This window comes from Mandrillus leucophaeus, unplaced genomic scaffold (assembly GCF_000951045.1).
Source record: "Mandrillus leucophaeus isolate KB7577 unplaced genomic scaffold, Mleu.le_1.0 Scaffold1, whole genome shotgun sequence".
NCBI lineage: Eukaryota > Metazoa > Chordata > Mammalia > Primates > Cercopithecidae > Mandrillus > Mandrillus leucophaeus.
This window is the reverse complement of record NW_012098097.1, coordinates 1287085-1303400: the sequence shown is the minus strand read 5'-3', so window position 1 is coordinate 1303400 and position 16316 is coordinate 1287085. Positions and strand designations below refer to the sequence as shown.

At 39.2% G+C, this 16316-nt stretch overlaps 1 protein-coding gene across 2 annotated transcripts in view; it reads left to right on the top strand.

The window, feature by feature from the left end:
• The window catches only part of ABCA9 (ATP-binding cassette, sub-family A (ABC1), member 9), a 105812-nt gene that overhangs the window by 84434 nt on the left and 5062 nt on the right, over nt 1-16316 (top strand). For both annotated transcript variants that reach the window (XM_011985013.1, XM_011985758.1), the window contains 12 exons: nt 3066-3185; nt 5985-6053; nt 6826-6917; nt 8115-8235; nt 9146-9263; nt 9954-10045; nt 12059-12219; nt 13246-13321; nt 13395-13489; nt 14203-14322; nt 14529-14669; nt 15769-15848. In XM_011985013.1, coding sequence (XP_011840403.1) covers nt 3066-3185; nt 5985-6053; nt 6826-6917; nt 8115-8235; nt 9146-9263; nt 9954-10045; nt 12059-12219; nt 13246-13321; nt 13395-13489; nt 14203-14322; nt 14529-14669; nt 15769-15848 — 1285 coding nt within the window. The remainder of the gene's footprint in view (nt 1-3065; nt 3186-5984; nt 6054-6825; nt 6918-8114; nt 8236-9145; nt 9264-9953; nt 10046-12058; nt 12220-13245; nt 13322-13394; nt 13490-14202; nt 14323-14528; nt 14670-15768; nt 15849-16316) is intronic.

Here is a 16316-nt window from a genome sequence, read left to right as displayed (position 1 = left end):
GCAAATAGAAGATCTCAGTAGACCTGCATATGTTAGATATGTCCAAGATAAAAAGGTACTCCATGGCATCCCAATAGCAAAGAAATTAATAAAGTATTCCAAAACAATGCAGAACAAATAAAACTTCCGTTACAGCTTTTCCTATAGATTTTTTAAAAGAATACACATTTAATAAGACAAAAGCTCAGAGTCACAATAATAAAACATCCTGAATGTAAAAACAAAGAAATTTTAGATCCACATAAACACACTAACCATCAGTATAATTTCAGAATTAATAATGAATTCTGGAAGAGGCTGAAAATCTAATTACATATATAAAATAAAGGATTAAGATAATCCCCATGAATCAGCAAGACAACAATAAAAAAAGATGTAAATACAAAGCCAATCCAACAACAGAATAATTAATATTTTTATGTAGCAAATCCATTGTTACACATATGTATAATTCTTTTAAAATAATATAATTCTATTATACTTCTATGTATAAAAATATAATAGAAGAAATTCTTAAATTTAGAAAGAACTGTTATGGAATGATCAATATTCATTATGATATGGAACTTCCAAATAAAGGCACCCAAGAAGTAAATGTAAACCAATCATAAAAGAGAAAACTTCCAGCTGCCCCAAATTTATCTCCTGCAATTCTGTGTGTCAGTTTTCAAACATCTGAGGGAAAGGAAATGGAATTTCTCTCTTCCAAAATTATATCTACCAAGTTGCAGTTCTAGGAAAGGTGAGACATAATCAAATATAAAATCAGGAAGTAAACATTTTAAAAGCCCTACTGAAAAAAATTAGTCAGTCCACACAAAAACCTGCACAATGATGTTTATAGCAACTTTAATTATAATTGTCAAAACTTGGAAGCAACCAAGATGTCCAAGATGGTGAATAGACAAACTGTGTTACATCCAGACAATGGAATATTATTTTGGGTAAACAGAAATGTGCTCTTAAGTCATGAAAAGACATGGAGGAAACTTAAATGTGTATTACTAAGTGAAAGAAGCCAATCTGAAAAGTCTATACACTTTTAATAATCTGTATGATTACAACTAAATGACATTCTGGAAAAGGCAAAACTATGGAGACAGTAAAAAGATCAATGACTGCCAGGGGTCATAGGGAGTGAGAGATAAACAGGTGGATCACTGAGGACTTTTAGGCCTGTATGATACTATAATGGTGAATACATATAATTAAATATTTGTCCAAACCTATAGAATGTGCAACAACAAGAGTAAGCTCTAATGTAAACTATGGACTCTGGGTGTTAAAGATGTGTCAATAAGGCTCATCAGTTCTAACAAATGTACTGCTTTGTTGGAGAATGCTGTGCCTGTGTGAGGCCAGGGGGTGTATGAGAAATCTCTTAACCTTCCACTCAATTTTGCTGTGAAGCTAAAACTGCTCCAAAAAAAAAATGAATAAATAAATAATAAATAGTTCTAACAAAAAAAAGAAAAGAAAAATACCCAGGACCAAATTACAGCCACATGAAAGATGAACCACTTAAGGTTAAAATTAATCCAACCAAGAAATAAAGAATTCAAGAAAAGCAAAATTGCAAAAGCACTGATAAGGACTGCTTAATTCACTAAAACATTTAGGAAGTTCAAATAACTTTGGGAATCATGGTTATAGAATACTTAAACATTTAAATAGAAAAAATTCATAAAGTTGAAGAGTTCCTTTCGTAAAGCAAGCATAACTTTAATAATAAAACTTTAAAAAGCTTTCAAAACCCATTGATAAATTCACCTGGAAAAATTAAAGACAACTCTCTAAATAGAAAGAAAGCAAACACAGAACTAAGTTTGAAAAAGAATAATTTGGCCGGGTTTAACGGCTCATGCCTGTAATTCCAGCACTTTGGGAGGCCGAGGCGGGTGGATCACCTGAGGTCAGGAGTTTGAGACCAGCCTGGCCAACTTGGTGAAACCCCGTCTCTACTAAAAATACAAAAATTAGCTGGGCGTGATGGCACGTGCCTGTAATCCCAGCTACTTGGGAGGCTGAGGCAGGAGAATCACCTGAACCCAAGAGGTGGAGGTTGCAGTGAGCTGAGATTGCACCATTGCACTCCAGCTTGGGTGACAGAGCGAGACTCTGTCTCAAAAAAGAAAAAAAAAAAAGAAAAGAATCATTTAAAAATAGTCAAGTATGATTTATTTCAGTACACAATAATGGTTCAGTATTAGCAGCTAAAGGAAGAAAGCTGTATGAGTCAAGTAAAGATCATATAGTTCCTTAAAAAGGCCTAGTATGAAGAAAATAGTAACACAAGAAGGACAAATTACCCAAACCAATGGTAAATATCATATCAAATGGTAAAATTATAAAGTTAGTTACTTAATATCAGCAATAAAATCAGTGATACCTACAATAAATAACTATGACCTCCTGTGTCAGTGATGTGTGGTATAATGTGTACTCTAATTCATGGTTTGTAGAATAAATGTCACAAACTTTAGACAAAATGTTAGTAACTGTTAAACTTTTAATGCACATAAATTTTAACTTGCAGTTGCACTTTTCAGAATCTCTCCTTCAAGACTAAAAGTGTCCATACATAAAGACTTATGTAGACCATCATTCATTGGAGCAGAAAAATTAAAAACATGTTTTCTGAAGGCAAAGTTGTTGAATTTTGCACATCCATTCAAACAAATAATTGCCAAGAAAACAAATAGCTGGTATGCCTAAGCCTAAAAGGATGTCTATGAACTATTGCAAAATGAAGAAAAGAAAAATGCAGAGTAATATATAATAAGTAATCGCTTTATCAAATCTAAATTTTAGCAAGAGTCTCACCCGATTTGTACGCCCATTGAGATTGGGAAGCATTATTGTGTCTTTAAAAAAATTAATCATAAATCCAGTACAAAACTGTAATAAAATCCCATGTGGCAAAGGAAAGAAATGACATAAATACTGGTTTGGGGAGTGAAACTGAAAATAACAATGTTTATAAGATGAATTCCCACCCTCTTAGAAAACATCCTAAAATTCAGATTGTTACACTTTAGTGACGCTATACTGTGCTTTTGTTTTAGATGGTCATCTTCTTGATAGTTGCTACTGATCTAAATGAATATGGATTTCTAGGGCTATTTTTTGGCACCATCTTAATACCTCCCTTTGCATTGATTGGCTCTCTCTTCATTTTTTCTGGGGTAAGTAGTTCCACTTCTGTCCAGGGGTCATGAAATGTGTGACCATTTGAGACAGCCATGAATATTGCAGAAATTATAGGTAGAGTCCTCAGCTGTACACAGTTTAAAGGTCTCTGTCTTTGGAAAGTCAGTTCTCTTGCCACGCCTGGGTAAGGGGCATAGTCTGATTCAGTAGGAAGCCATGCTTTGGCTTATGAAAGTCAAAGGCAACTCCAGGGGAGTAGAAGTTTAGTTCTCATGAGAACTCTCACTGTTGGGAGCCCTACTGGGAGGCTGAAGAGATGCCCCTTTTTTGTTAAGTTTTGGATATATTAGTTGGAGAAATGTCAAGTAGCTAGTTAGATACATGAGTTGGGAATTCAATGTGTCAGGGTGTGTGGCGATTGGGGTTAGATCTAGATATTTGAGATTGATCAATTTACAGATGGTATGAAAGCCATGTGACAATAATGTGACCTACGCAGTGAGTAGAAATAGAAATAAAAAGAAGGCCAATGACATGACCTTAAACTCCAAAATGCAGAGATTGGAAAGCAAATACATGACCTTGAACTCCAAAATTTAGAGGTTGTGAAGAGGAGGAGCCAGCAAATTCATTTGAGAAGGAGCCAGGGAGATAGAGAACAAAAATGGCAGGCTTCTGTGTGCTGGAAGCTCTTCTCAGATGCTCGTAAGGGTATGTGCCAGATGGCAATAAAGAACATTTCAAGAAGGAGGGAATGATTAAACCATCAAATGCTACTGTCAGCTCTAGATAGGTGACAACTGAAAAGAGACCATTGACTTTGACTACCCGAATGTCATTGGTGATCTTAACAAGGTTGATTTTCATGAAAGTGTCAACACAAAAGCACAGTAAGAGTGAACTTGGTAGAAAATGTGAAGGGAGAATGTGGTGACTGTGGGTAAAGGTAAGTATTTCTAGGAGATTTGGTAAAAATGGTAGCAGAAAAATTCAAGAATAAATGAATAGGGAGAATAGATTTTTGTCTGTTTGTGCTAAGAAAAAAATACCATGTTGCTGTTAGAGAAATTTACACTGGAAAAAAGAGATAAAGGTTATCTCATGAGTCAAGTCCATGAATAGCTGAGAAAAAATAGCATAAAGTCCACAAGTGGAGGGGGTGCTGTCCATAAAAGCAGGGACATTCCATATACTGAACATGAAATTATAATCAGATAATACAGACACTGGAGGCAGATAGTTTTGTAGCTTTGCTGGTAGAAAGATGAGATGATTCTCTTCTGACTGATTCTACATTTTTTAGGAAAGTAAGAGGGGAAGTCATTAACTAACAGTGGCCAAAAGGGCTTGGGATTTTGAGAATTTGATGTGAAAAACTATTTCAGAGCATAGGTCAGTAGGATGGACAGACAGTGCCAAAGACCCTCTGCCCTACTTTTCAGTGAAGTCAGCAAAGTAGAGTTTTTCTTATTACGGTCTGCTTCTCAAATGCAGTTTACGAAAGGCAGAGAGTTGGATTCAATAAGGGTTGGATGCTTGGCAGTCAAATTTGACAAAGAAAAGAGTAAGTGAGCAGTAGTTCTATATAAAAAGGAATTGAAGATATCATGGATTCTAAGCTAGAGAATGAAGTTAAGAACGTGAGGGTGATTATGGACAGTGGAAAAAGAGTTGGTGTGTTAGATGTTCTCCAACTCCAAATGAGAGAGTAAGAACATTAGCATAAGGATGCTGGAAAACTAAAATGTATTGGCAGAGGCCGGGTGCAGTGGCTCAAGCCTGTAATCCCAGCACTTTTGGAGTCTGAGACAGGTGGATCACCTGAGGCAGGGAGTTCGAGACCAACCTGGCCAACATGGTGAAGCCCCATCTCTACTAGAAATACAAAAATTAGCTGGGTATGGTAGTGGTTGCCTGTAATCCCAACTATTCAGGAGGCTGAGGCAGGAGAATTGCTTGAACTCGGCAGGCAGAGGCTACAATGAGCCGAGATCATACCACTGCACACCAGCCTGGGCAACAGAGCAAAACTCTGTCTCAAAAAAAAAAAAAATGTATTAACAGAGAGAGTAGAGATCTGGGAGCCTGAGGTTCTGTTTGAATGAAGCGCAATTATTGAAAGTGGGCAACTGGGGCACTTAAGAAAACAAAATCATTTGAAATGATGCCATCCAATGTGGGAAAGTCATCTTCTCTAGATGGTGGTTGGCTGTGATAGTTAGAAATTTACTGCAAAGGGCTTAAAATTGCTCAGGAAATGTGTTGGTAAACATAGCTCAAGAAAGAAAATTGTCCGTTTGCCTTTTATTTGCCAAAGAGTGGAGGATGTTGGAAAAATGCACTTATATGTATACATGTGGAACTCTAGGGGAAGAACTTTGTCTTCAGTTTGAAAAAGATTGCCATGATTATTCTCAAAAGTGGCTGTAAGAGGGCAAGAGCAACATAAAGATTTCAGGGTTCTTGGGTGCATCATCGAGGGAAGACCACAAATGAAGAGAGAAATACAGGTAAGGTTAGAGGAGAGGGTTTGTCTTAAGACAGTCTTGCTGTTGCTTCAAAGAGTCCTGCCAGCACCAGCCCAGGATTCTTCTAACAGAGCAAATCCTGCTGACTCACAGTGTTACATACAAAGGCATCCCAGCCTAGAGACACACTGGAAGCAAAGAAGACATACTGCACAGTCTGAAATTAACTTTTACATGATACCCAAGGGAGCATCAGGTAGAATGGTTGTAAGGCCATTGAATAGGCATCAATTTATCTTAAGTGGGATAAATTCCTTGAATAAATAAAGACGGTTCACCTGAATACACTTACTGCTCATTTTACAGATTTCTCCTGACTCCATGGATTACTTAGGAGCTTCAGAATCCGAAATTGTATTCCTGGCACTGCTAATAGTAAGAAGACATTTTTTTCAACATTCTTGCATGAGGAAACACAACCTTTGTATGTTTTGAGTTTCTCTGAATTTCATCAAATTAAGAAGGTTTGGACATTTTAGGCATTTGAAGCAACACACACACACACGTGCCTGCACACACACACACACACACACACACACACGATGGCTTTTAACCTGGACCCTTATTATTATTATTATTATTATTATTATTATTATTAAGATGGAGTTTCGATCTTGTTGCCCAGGCTGGAGTGCAATGGCACGATCTCAGTTCATCTCAACCTCTGCCTCCTGGGTTCAAGCAATTCTCCTTCCTCAGCCTCTCGAGTAGCTGGGATTACAGGCATGCACCACCATGTGTGGCTAATTTTGTATTTTTAGTAGAGATAGGGTTTCCCTATGTTGGTCAAGATGGTCTCGAACTCCCAACCTCATGTGATCCACCTGCCTTGGCCTCCCAAAGTGCTAGGATTACAGGCATGAGCCAATGCGCCCGGCGCTGGACCCCTGTCTTTACAATAATCATCTGTCATGGGTAGTACTGGTTTCACTTGCTACTATTATGTTTCTGTTAGGGCTCTCTCTGAATAGCAGTGAGGCTAACTTTGACAGTTTAAAAGAATATTAAATAGGTTGTCTTTCAGCCCTGTAAAAATGAATGTTATCAAATCAAATTTTTATATAATCAAACTCCTTAAATTAATTCTAATATTGAAATCATTGTATTTATAGTGATACTAATTTTGATTGTCTTCCTTTTCCCCTAGCCTTACCTTCATTTTCTCATTTTTCTTTTCATTCTGCGATGTCTGGAAACGAACTGCAGGAAGAAATTAATGAGAAAAGATCCTGTGTTCAGGTTGAGAAAATCAAATAGAATTTCATGTTTCATTTTGATATTCATTTTTAAGAACTTTTTAATATGCTAAATTAAGTAAAAGGCACTTCAGATGATGATTTTTAAAGACTGTAATATATAAAATTCTTATAACCGATAGTATAGGAATATATACTGAGCTTACAATCTAGATAGAGAGACCACATTAGCATACATGAGGCACTGGAAAATTAAGGCAGACTATAATTTTACTGTAGAGGAAAGTTCTACGTAAGAGGTAGAATCTCTAAAATAATGGGTAAATACAGATAAGCATTGGGAAAGAAGCCAATCCAGGAAGGAAGAGTAGTTTGTGCAATAAGAACAAGGATGAGATGAAGGCACCAGGAGCTCCTTTGTAGGCTTGTGCTGGGGGATAATGAAAAACGAAAGTGAGGCTGGATATTGGATGATCTTGAAACAGAAAAGTATAGGGAAGGTTTTGCAAATTACATAATGGGAAACGAAGACACCAATTTGTCTTGAACACTTGGCCTTCCATACAAAATATAAACCAAGCTTAAGTCTAATTTTTGTGGTAGCAGAGAAGAGTGACAAGATGACAGCCATGTTTTAGGAAACCAACGGGCAACCGGAATGTCAGAGTGTGGTGTGAGGGAGAGGTAAAAGAATGAGCAGGAACCAATGGTGGGATGATGAAGGCAAGAACAAGTCTGTAGCAGAAAGGAAACAGTGATTCTGTCACACATTCCCAAGAAGTGACTGTACTCAGTAACTAATTAAACATTGGTATGGTGATTAGATACCCTGGATTCTCTGGGACACATCCTTGATTCCAAATCTTTGGACACATGGTTCTCACAAAGACCTCAGAATTCCAAAATAACTGTTGTCAAAACTACAGTTCCTAGATTCCTTTCCTCATGCAACTCTTCTTCAAAATCCTTTGGCAGAGGGTGTATACCACTTTCTTCTTTGAAAGAAAACTGTCACCATCAACAAGGAGGATTAAGCTTCGGTAAAAAGCAAAAATGATAGTAGGATATAATTACTCTACTCATCGAAGGAAACTAGGCTGTTTGAAAGGCAGATAGTGCAAGTGGAAGAATAGAGAGGAATGAATCTACACCAAAAATTGGAAGTGTAAGGAAAATTCATTAATTTTGATACAATATTTTTAACCTGAAGTTTATCATTATCACACTGTTTTGATTTCAGAATTTCTCCAAGAAGCAACGCTGTTTTTCCAAACCCAGAAGAGCCTGAAGGAGAGGATGAAGATATCCAGATGGAAAGAATGAGAACAGCGAATGCTATGGCTGTCAGAGACTTTGATGAGGTAGAACTCAGAAATGTTCTTCATCAAATTTTTTTTTTTTTCTGACAGATAAAGTGAGCAATCTTCTAAGTTTAGTTTTCGAAAAACACTTGGGTTCTTTCACTCTTACACATACAGCTTATTACTTGACTTCAGTGGGTATGCAAGGCCCACAAATCTAAGAGAGCAAAGAAAACACACACAATGCACTTTGGGAGGCTGACGTGGGAAGATCACTTAGGGACAGGTGTTTGAGACCAGGCTGGACAACAAGTAAGATCCCATCTCTACAAAATGAAATATAAAAAAAAAAAAAATTAGAAGAGCATGGTGGCATGTGCCTGTAGTCCTAGCTACTCAGAAGGCTGAGGCTGGAAGATCACTTGAGCCTGAGAGTTCAGGGCTACAGTGAGCTATACTTGTACCATTACATCCCAGCTTGGGTGACAGAGCAAGACCCTGTCTCAAGAAACATACGCACATGCACACAAAAACAGAGACTTTGACTTATATCGATTTATTTTTCAGGGTCATGGTTTTGATAAGTACAGCTAAACATTACAAAACTTAAGTAAGATTTTGTGTTTTATAACCAAAGTAAAGCTTAATGCAAGTCATTCAGAGAGCTTGTCTGAGGTGTATGTGTGTTTGTGTGCATGATTGTTTATGGGAGTGTGTGTCTTATCAAATCTGTTGGTTCAGTGACTATCTATTCCTGCTCTCCAAAGAACAAATCCCAGAATATGGTGCAAATGTCCTTTCCTTGTAGGAATGTAGACTGTGAGAGTTCACTTGAAAATGGCAGTTTCTAGGGGAAGAAGTGGTTTGATTCATGATTCTGTATAAGGAAATGTTTGGTGACAAGAGTGTGGAGCATTCTCTCAGTTCAAGATGAGAATAAAGTCCTGTTGCTATTTACTTGTCTTTACAGACACCCGTCATCATTGCCAGCTGTCTACGGAAGGAATATGCAGGCAAAAAGAAAAATTGCTTTTCTAAAAGGAAGAAGAAAATTGCCACAAGAAATGTCTCTTTTTGTGTTAAAAAAGGTTGGAAACAGTAATTCTGTTAGTAGAGCAATCTTGAATCTGAAGACTGGATTATTCAGGGAATAAGAATGTCCGAATCTGGGGCATCTATTGACAAACACAGCAGGCTAAGGCTGCTCCTTCTGCTTGAAAGCCTCAGTTGAAAAGATAACGACGTTTTTTCTTTACATAGGAAGACAGTTATGTCTGTTCTGTAACACAAACAGACAGAACAACAACAATGAAAAGAGTTGGTCTTTCTGTTAAGAAGGATGGTATAGTTTTTAGGTAATTTTATTGCGGCGAATACTACGCAGAAGGGAGCCAACGGAGGCATAGTTGTGCTTTCTTCATTCCCCCAAAACAGCACATTTTGTGAAAGTGGTCGGGGGGCGTTCAGTGCAACAGGCTTTGGAATCAAAATATGTTACAACTTACAGCTCAGCCTCTTACTGTCTGTATGACGTGGGGCAAGTTATTTATCCTCTTTAAGTCTTAGCTTCCTCACCTGTAAAATGAAGCTAGCTATAATGCTCAGGGTGTGTGTGTGGGCGGTGGGGGGGGAGGGAGAGAGAGAGAGAGAGGAATAAGTGAAATAATGTGTACAACACATTTCACATAGCACTTGACACACAGTGAGCCCTCAAATGTATTTGCTTTTATTTTTGTTGCAATTATTTGTATATTTCTGAGCATACCACTTTCTTTCAGGCGAAGTTATAGGGCTGTTAGGACACAATGGAGCTGGTAAAAGTACAACTATTAAGATGATAACTGGAGACACAAAACCAACTGCAGGACAGGTCAGTAAAACGCATAAGAATGTGGTCATTAGTGCTACCTCAGATAAACATTTTACAACGAACATTGATGGCAAAAATAGACTATGTAGTTGATCCTTAATCACTTAGTGTGATTTATGCATTGAATAAAGAGGATTGATTAAAAATTTACGTCTTTAATTCCAAAAACAGTTTGTTTCTGAGAAGGGCTACATATCATATATACTACGCCTTTTATTGAGTGAGAAATAAAGATATTAAAAGGAAATATATCTTCCTCAAAGTCAGATATCTTTGCTTTATTGATTTATGTATCCCATGAACTTTGTTGAATTTAATGGCCTCACCCAGCATGACACTAGAAATCACTGTCAGAATAATGACAACTCCTGCTTATGTGGTTGCAGAGTCATGAGTCTTCATATTTAATGACTGTCCTCTACCTATATGATATAATTAAAGATTATGTGTGACTCGTGTAACAATAAGAGTCCATTAGCTAGTAAAACTTCATAGGTCTTTAAGAAGGTGTATACCACAGAAACTTTCTTACAATTACTGAAACATTTCTTGGCCCTGATTATGTAATGTAGTGACAGAGCAGTTGAGGGTATTATTGCAGATACATTGACATTCTTGAAGGATAATAGTGATTCTGGGCTAATGGTAAAAGATCCAGGATTTATTAAGACAAGAGAAATCAGATGTAATGAAAAAAATGGATAATTACCTAAATTGCAAAACAAAAACTAGAATAATATATGAGTACCACTTGGTGATATGTCTAGGCCAAGTTTGGGGAAAATGATGGACAGAAGCCAAAGGACCACAACTTCGAAGAGGAAATGCTATTGACCTTTAACATGAGGTCAATGTCAGAGGGAGTGTTTACGAAGGAAGGTCGCACAGTGGTGTTAATTGCTACAGAGGTTTCCTGTCCTTCCATTTCCACTCTTGCCTCACACCGCAGCAAGAACAGTCTTTAAAAATGCAAACGAGGGCTGGGCACGGTGGCTCCCACCTGTAATCCCAGGACTTTGGGACACTGAGATGGGCAGATCACCTGAGGTTGGGAGTTCGAGACCAGCCTGACCAATATGGAGAAAGGTAGATCCCAGCTTCAAGTCCCAGATTTACCTTGTTGTGACCTTGTACAAGTTTCATAATCCATGCTCGTGTTAATTTTCTGTATGTAAAACATCAATGATAAAATGAACACCTAACACATACAGGGGTTCTGTAAAGATAGGATAATGTAATTAAACCTATATCATATGCTTAGATAATGGCACATAGCAAGTACTGAGGACACATTAGACGTTCTTATTATTGTAAAGCATAGTCTGCCTCATAAAAATAATAAATGCTATCATGTATATATTGGTTCCTATGGGCTAAACACAGTGCTCAAAGTTTTTTGTTCGTATCTTAGTTCAGGATTTCTCAACCTTGATTATTATGGACTTGATAATGTCATTTTGTTGTGGGGAGCTGTTCTGTGCATACTAGGATGTTTGGCAGCACCCTTTGCCTCTACTTACTAGATGCCAGTAATATTGTTTTCCCAATGCATATATGCATGAATTGTGGCAACCAAATGTATCTCCAGACATTGTTAAATATCCCCTAGGAAGAGGATTCCCCAGGCTGAGAACCACTGCCTTATTGCAAGATAAATCCTATAATTTTAACTATCACTGGCGAAACTGATTTCTCAACAAGTATCTATTCCTGTGAATATTTGGATCAATGAATGAAGCCAAGTAAAAGCTACTCAAATCAGCAACCTTGAGTTCAATCATGGTCATGGAATTGGTAATAAAGTCTACACTATAATGGACAACCATGGAATGTCTGCCTTTTAAAGTGGGCTTTTACCACCTTTTCCCCAGAACTAAGTGATTGCTGATTTGTGTTTGTGTACTTAGCACCTGTGTGTGTGGAGAGAAGGGCATCACTGAAGTACACACTTACATGCACACACATATACGTGACATTTGGGATAGAATCTGAGAGTGAACTTATTTCGTGTAGGTGATTTTGAAAGGGAGCGGCAGAGGGGACCCCCTGGGCTTCCTGGGGTACTGCCCTCAGGAGAACGCGCTGTGGCCCAACCTGACAGTGAGGCAGCACCTGGAGGTGTACGCCGCCGTGAAAGGGCTCAGGAAAGGGGATGCGACGATCGCCATCACACGGTACCTGGGGCTGGGGGCACTCCCCTTCTTTGCTGAGGGCATGTTGTATTAATGACATACACGCAAAATGAAGACAGGGAGGTTCTAATTGATGACCCCATGCTTGTGGGAACAGACTTGGTCATTTAGAACTCCGTTCAGTGTTGTTTTCTCTCACTTTCAGCCTGGAGAGAAAAATGTTTATTGATTATTCTTTTTCTTTTCTTTTCCTTCTTTTTTTTTTTTCTTTGAGACGGAGTCTGGTTCTGCCGCCCAGGCTGGAGTGCTCACTGCAACCTCCGCTTCTTGGGTTCAAGCGATTCTTGTGCCTTAGCCTCCCAAGTAGCTGGGATTACAGGCATCCGCCATCATGCCAGGCTAATTTTTGTATTTTTGTAGACGGGGTTTCAGCATGTTGGCCAGGCTGGTCCTGAACTCTTGACCCTCAGGTGATCTGCCCACCTTGGCCTCCCAAAGTGCTGGGATTACAGGTGTGAGCCACCGCGCCCAGACTGATTATTCTTGGTTTTTATTTTTTTGTTTGTTTTGTTTTTTGAGACGGAGTCTTGCTTTGTCATCAGGCTGGAGTACAGTGGCGCAATCTCGGCTCAATGCAACCTCCGCCTCCCAGGTTCAAGCAATTCTCCTGCCTCAGCCTCTTGAGTAGCTGGGACTACAGGTGCATGCCACCATGCCCAGCTAATTTTTGTAATTTTGGTAGAGACAGGGTTTCACCATGTTGACCAGGATGGTCTCGATCTCTTGACCTTGTGATCCGCCCTCCTCAGCCTCCCAAAGTGCTGGGATTACAGGCGTGAGCCACTGTGCCCAGTCCAGCCTGATTATTCTTAATATGGAAAGACATCATTGAAAATATGAGTTTGATGACTATGAAAGGTTCATAAAGTACCTAGATGGTTTAAATTTTATGACCACTCTGACCACTCGTAAACACCTTCCCCACCGTCATGTTTCTCCTGATTTGCTTATTCTCCCACGTACATTTGTCAGTGTTGGGGTCATGTGGATTGACTCTGTTTTCTTCAGATTAGCGGATGCGCTCAAGCTGCAGGACCAGCTGAAGGCTCCTGTGAAGACCTTGTCAGAGGGAATAAAGCGAAAGGTATGGGCAGGGCTTGGTGTTGCTCTGCAAGTGCCATAGATGGGAACCAGAGGGGCTGTTCCTCCCGTTGCAGCTGTGTTTCATGCTGAGCATCCTGGGGAACCCGTCAGTGGTGCTTCTGGATGAGCCATCAACCGGGATGGACCCCGAGGGGCAGCAGCAAATGTGGTGAGGTGCTATCATGAGCAACCTTTGCATGAGTGTATTGATCCTGTGAAAACTGGCCTGCAAAATCATTGTTTACGTAGAAAGGGAAAGACACACACAGTATCAGGAAAAGCAGTATTTTAGGAAAAAAAAATTATCTGATTTCAAATCACAACCAGCTTTTATTCAGAAGAAAAAGCTATATTATCTCACCCTAATGTTTGCTCGAATAATTTTTGTGTCTGTTCCTACATGGAACATTTTTATACAGTCAAATCAATCTATAATTAAGCTTTAAATCTTTCTGCAACATCAGCTGATATACAGTTCTTACGGAGGAAAAAAAATTCCAAATCTTCGATATATTTTTTAATTATTTTTGGGAAATTTCTGAATTCTGTCATTTTGTACCTATAGAGAGTATGTCATGATTATCTAGCTTTTTAGTAAATTCTCCTAATTTTCGTTGCTCCCACTGCATTCTCATAAATATTCCTGAACTTAGTATTTTTATAAACAGTATCTTACCCAATATCATTTTCTATGCTCTGAATTATATACTCTAACCAATAGTTTGGTTATTTCCACGCCTGTCATCCCTACACACACCCCTTCTTTGTCTAGTCTGAATTCGCTGCATGTTTCATCTGTGCATTGATGGAAACTTCTTTTAAAAAATTCCAGATACCTTGAGTATACCCATGAGTTTGTGTTTTCCCTTGACTTAACTTTAGGCAGGTGATTCGGGCCACCTTTAGAAACACGGAGAGGGGCGCCCTCCTAACCACCCACTACATGGCAGAGGCCGAGGCGGTGTGTGACCGAGTGGCCATCATGGTGTCGGGAAGGCTGAGGTAAGTGCCTGTCAAAGCCAGCGCTCAACCCCCAGGTTGTGAGCTATGAACAAAGTTTGTTTCCCTGAACCAGCCTACCCATTGTGAGGAGCTAGCATGGTTACTCCCAACTCTATGTGGCCTTACTCTGGCCTCCAGAGGCTGAACATCACAAGCCATACATTTTTCTCTTTTCTTGCTTGACTTTATCCTTCTCTTACCTCCAGATGTATCGGTTCCATCCAACACCTGAAAAGCAAATTTGGCAAAGATTACTTGCTGGAGATGAAGGTGAAGAACCTGGCACAAGTGGAGCCCCTCCACGCGGAGATCCTGAGGCTTTTCCCCCAGGCTGCTCGGCAGGAAAGGTAGACACAGGTGTTTTGTTTTATTATCACAGTCCTTGGTTTCTGTTTCTATATTTCCACTATGATGACAGAGTAAGAGCTTTATCTTCTCATTCTTTACTCTATGGTAATTGCAAGTACTTTACTTAGAGAAAATTCAATTCCAAGGGCTCCCACAAGAGGGAAATAAGAGAACAAAGTGCCGATTTGAAAGCTGACTCTTGTAAGAGAATCAGCATGCATGGGGGCTCTAACATGCGCCAGATACTTCCTGATGCATGCATGCACTTAGGTCATCTCAGGGGTTCCTTCCAGAGGGTAAAACCATCCCTCATTAAAGGAGGTCACCTTCATAAAGCCCATGCCAGAGTGCCAGGCATCAGTCAAGGTTCAGTGAATGGTGTCTCTTAACATTTCTATATATTATTATCAGTAAAATCAACTGAGGCTCAGAGTGTAGAATCCTAGACAGGAGTAGAATCTAGTTCTTTTTACTGAAATGCTACTCTCTTCCACTAAGAAGAAGGGTAAGTAGTTCTGCTTCTTCCCCTCATAAGGCACAGGGGCTGTCAATTTCCTTCCCTTTGTCTCTCATTCCTCCTCTTAGTAGATTGACTTCTTGTTGATCAAAGAGCACTTACATTATGAGTGTCTCTCTAACACCATATAGATGTGAATATTTAAACAAATTGTTGACGATATTGTTGCTCCTTTTAATTTCTTTATTTTAAAATAAAAATATCTTTATTTTTTGAGACAGTGTCTCACTCTGTCACCCAGTCTAGAGTGCAGTGGTGCAATCACTGCTCACTGCAGCCTCAATCTCATGGGCTCAAGAGGTCCTCCTGCCTTAGCCTCCATGGTGGCTTGGAATACAGGCATACATCACCATGCCTGGCTAATTTTTAAGTTTTTTTGTGGAGATGGGATCTCAGTCTGTTTCCCAGACTGGTCTCAAACTCATAGGCTCAAGCAATCTTCCCCTCTCGGCCTCCAAAATTGCAGTGGTTACAGGAATCATGAGTCACCGTGCCTAGCCTTGTTGCCCTTTTTAGACTTGTACCCATCAGGGGTTGCAACCTTGACACCTGAGTTCAGCCTCACTCTCTTCCCTTCACAGGTTCTCCTCCCTGATGGTCTATAAGTTGCCTGTTGAGGATGTGCGACCTTTATCACAGGCTTTCTTCAAATTAGAGATAGGTAAGAGTGACTGTTTAGAGACAAAACTCCGGGAAATGGATAAACCTAAATCTGACATAAAACCAGTATTTAAAAAATACATAAACATAGAATTATGCTATCACATCATTAAATATATTACTAAGACTGCTAATCCAGTGTGTTTCAATAAGGGGTGATATTTGGCAATATCTGGGAAGATTTGGGGTTCTTACAAGTGGGGACAGAGAGGTTGGATGCAACTGGTTTCTAGTGGGTGGATGCCGGGGATAATGCTAAACACCCTACAACACATTGGTCATCCATCACAGGAAAGAATGACCAACCAAAATGTCATTAGTGCTGGGGCTAAGGAACCCTACTGTAATTGAACAAGGCTCTGGAAGAAAGAGACCATTGCCATTGACACTCAGGCATAGATTATCCACAAATTCATACAAACAGAAACATATGAATTTGTTTTTTGCCCCTATGTATTGTTTGATAGCC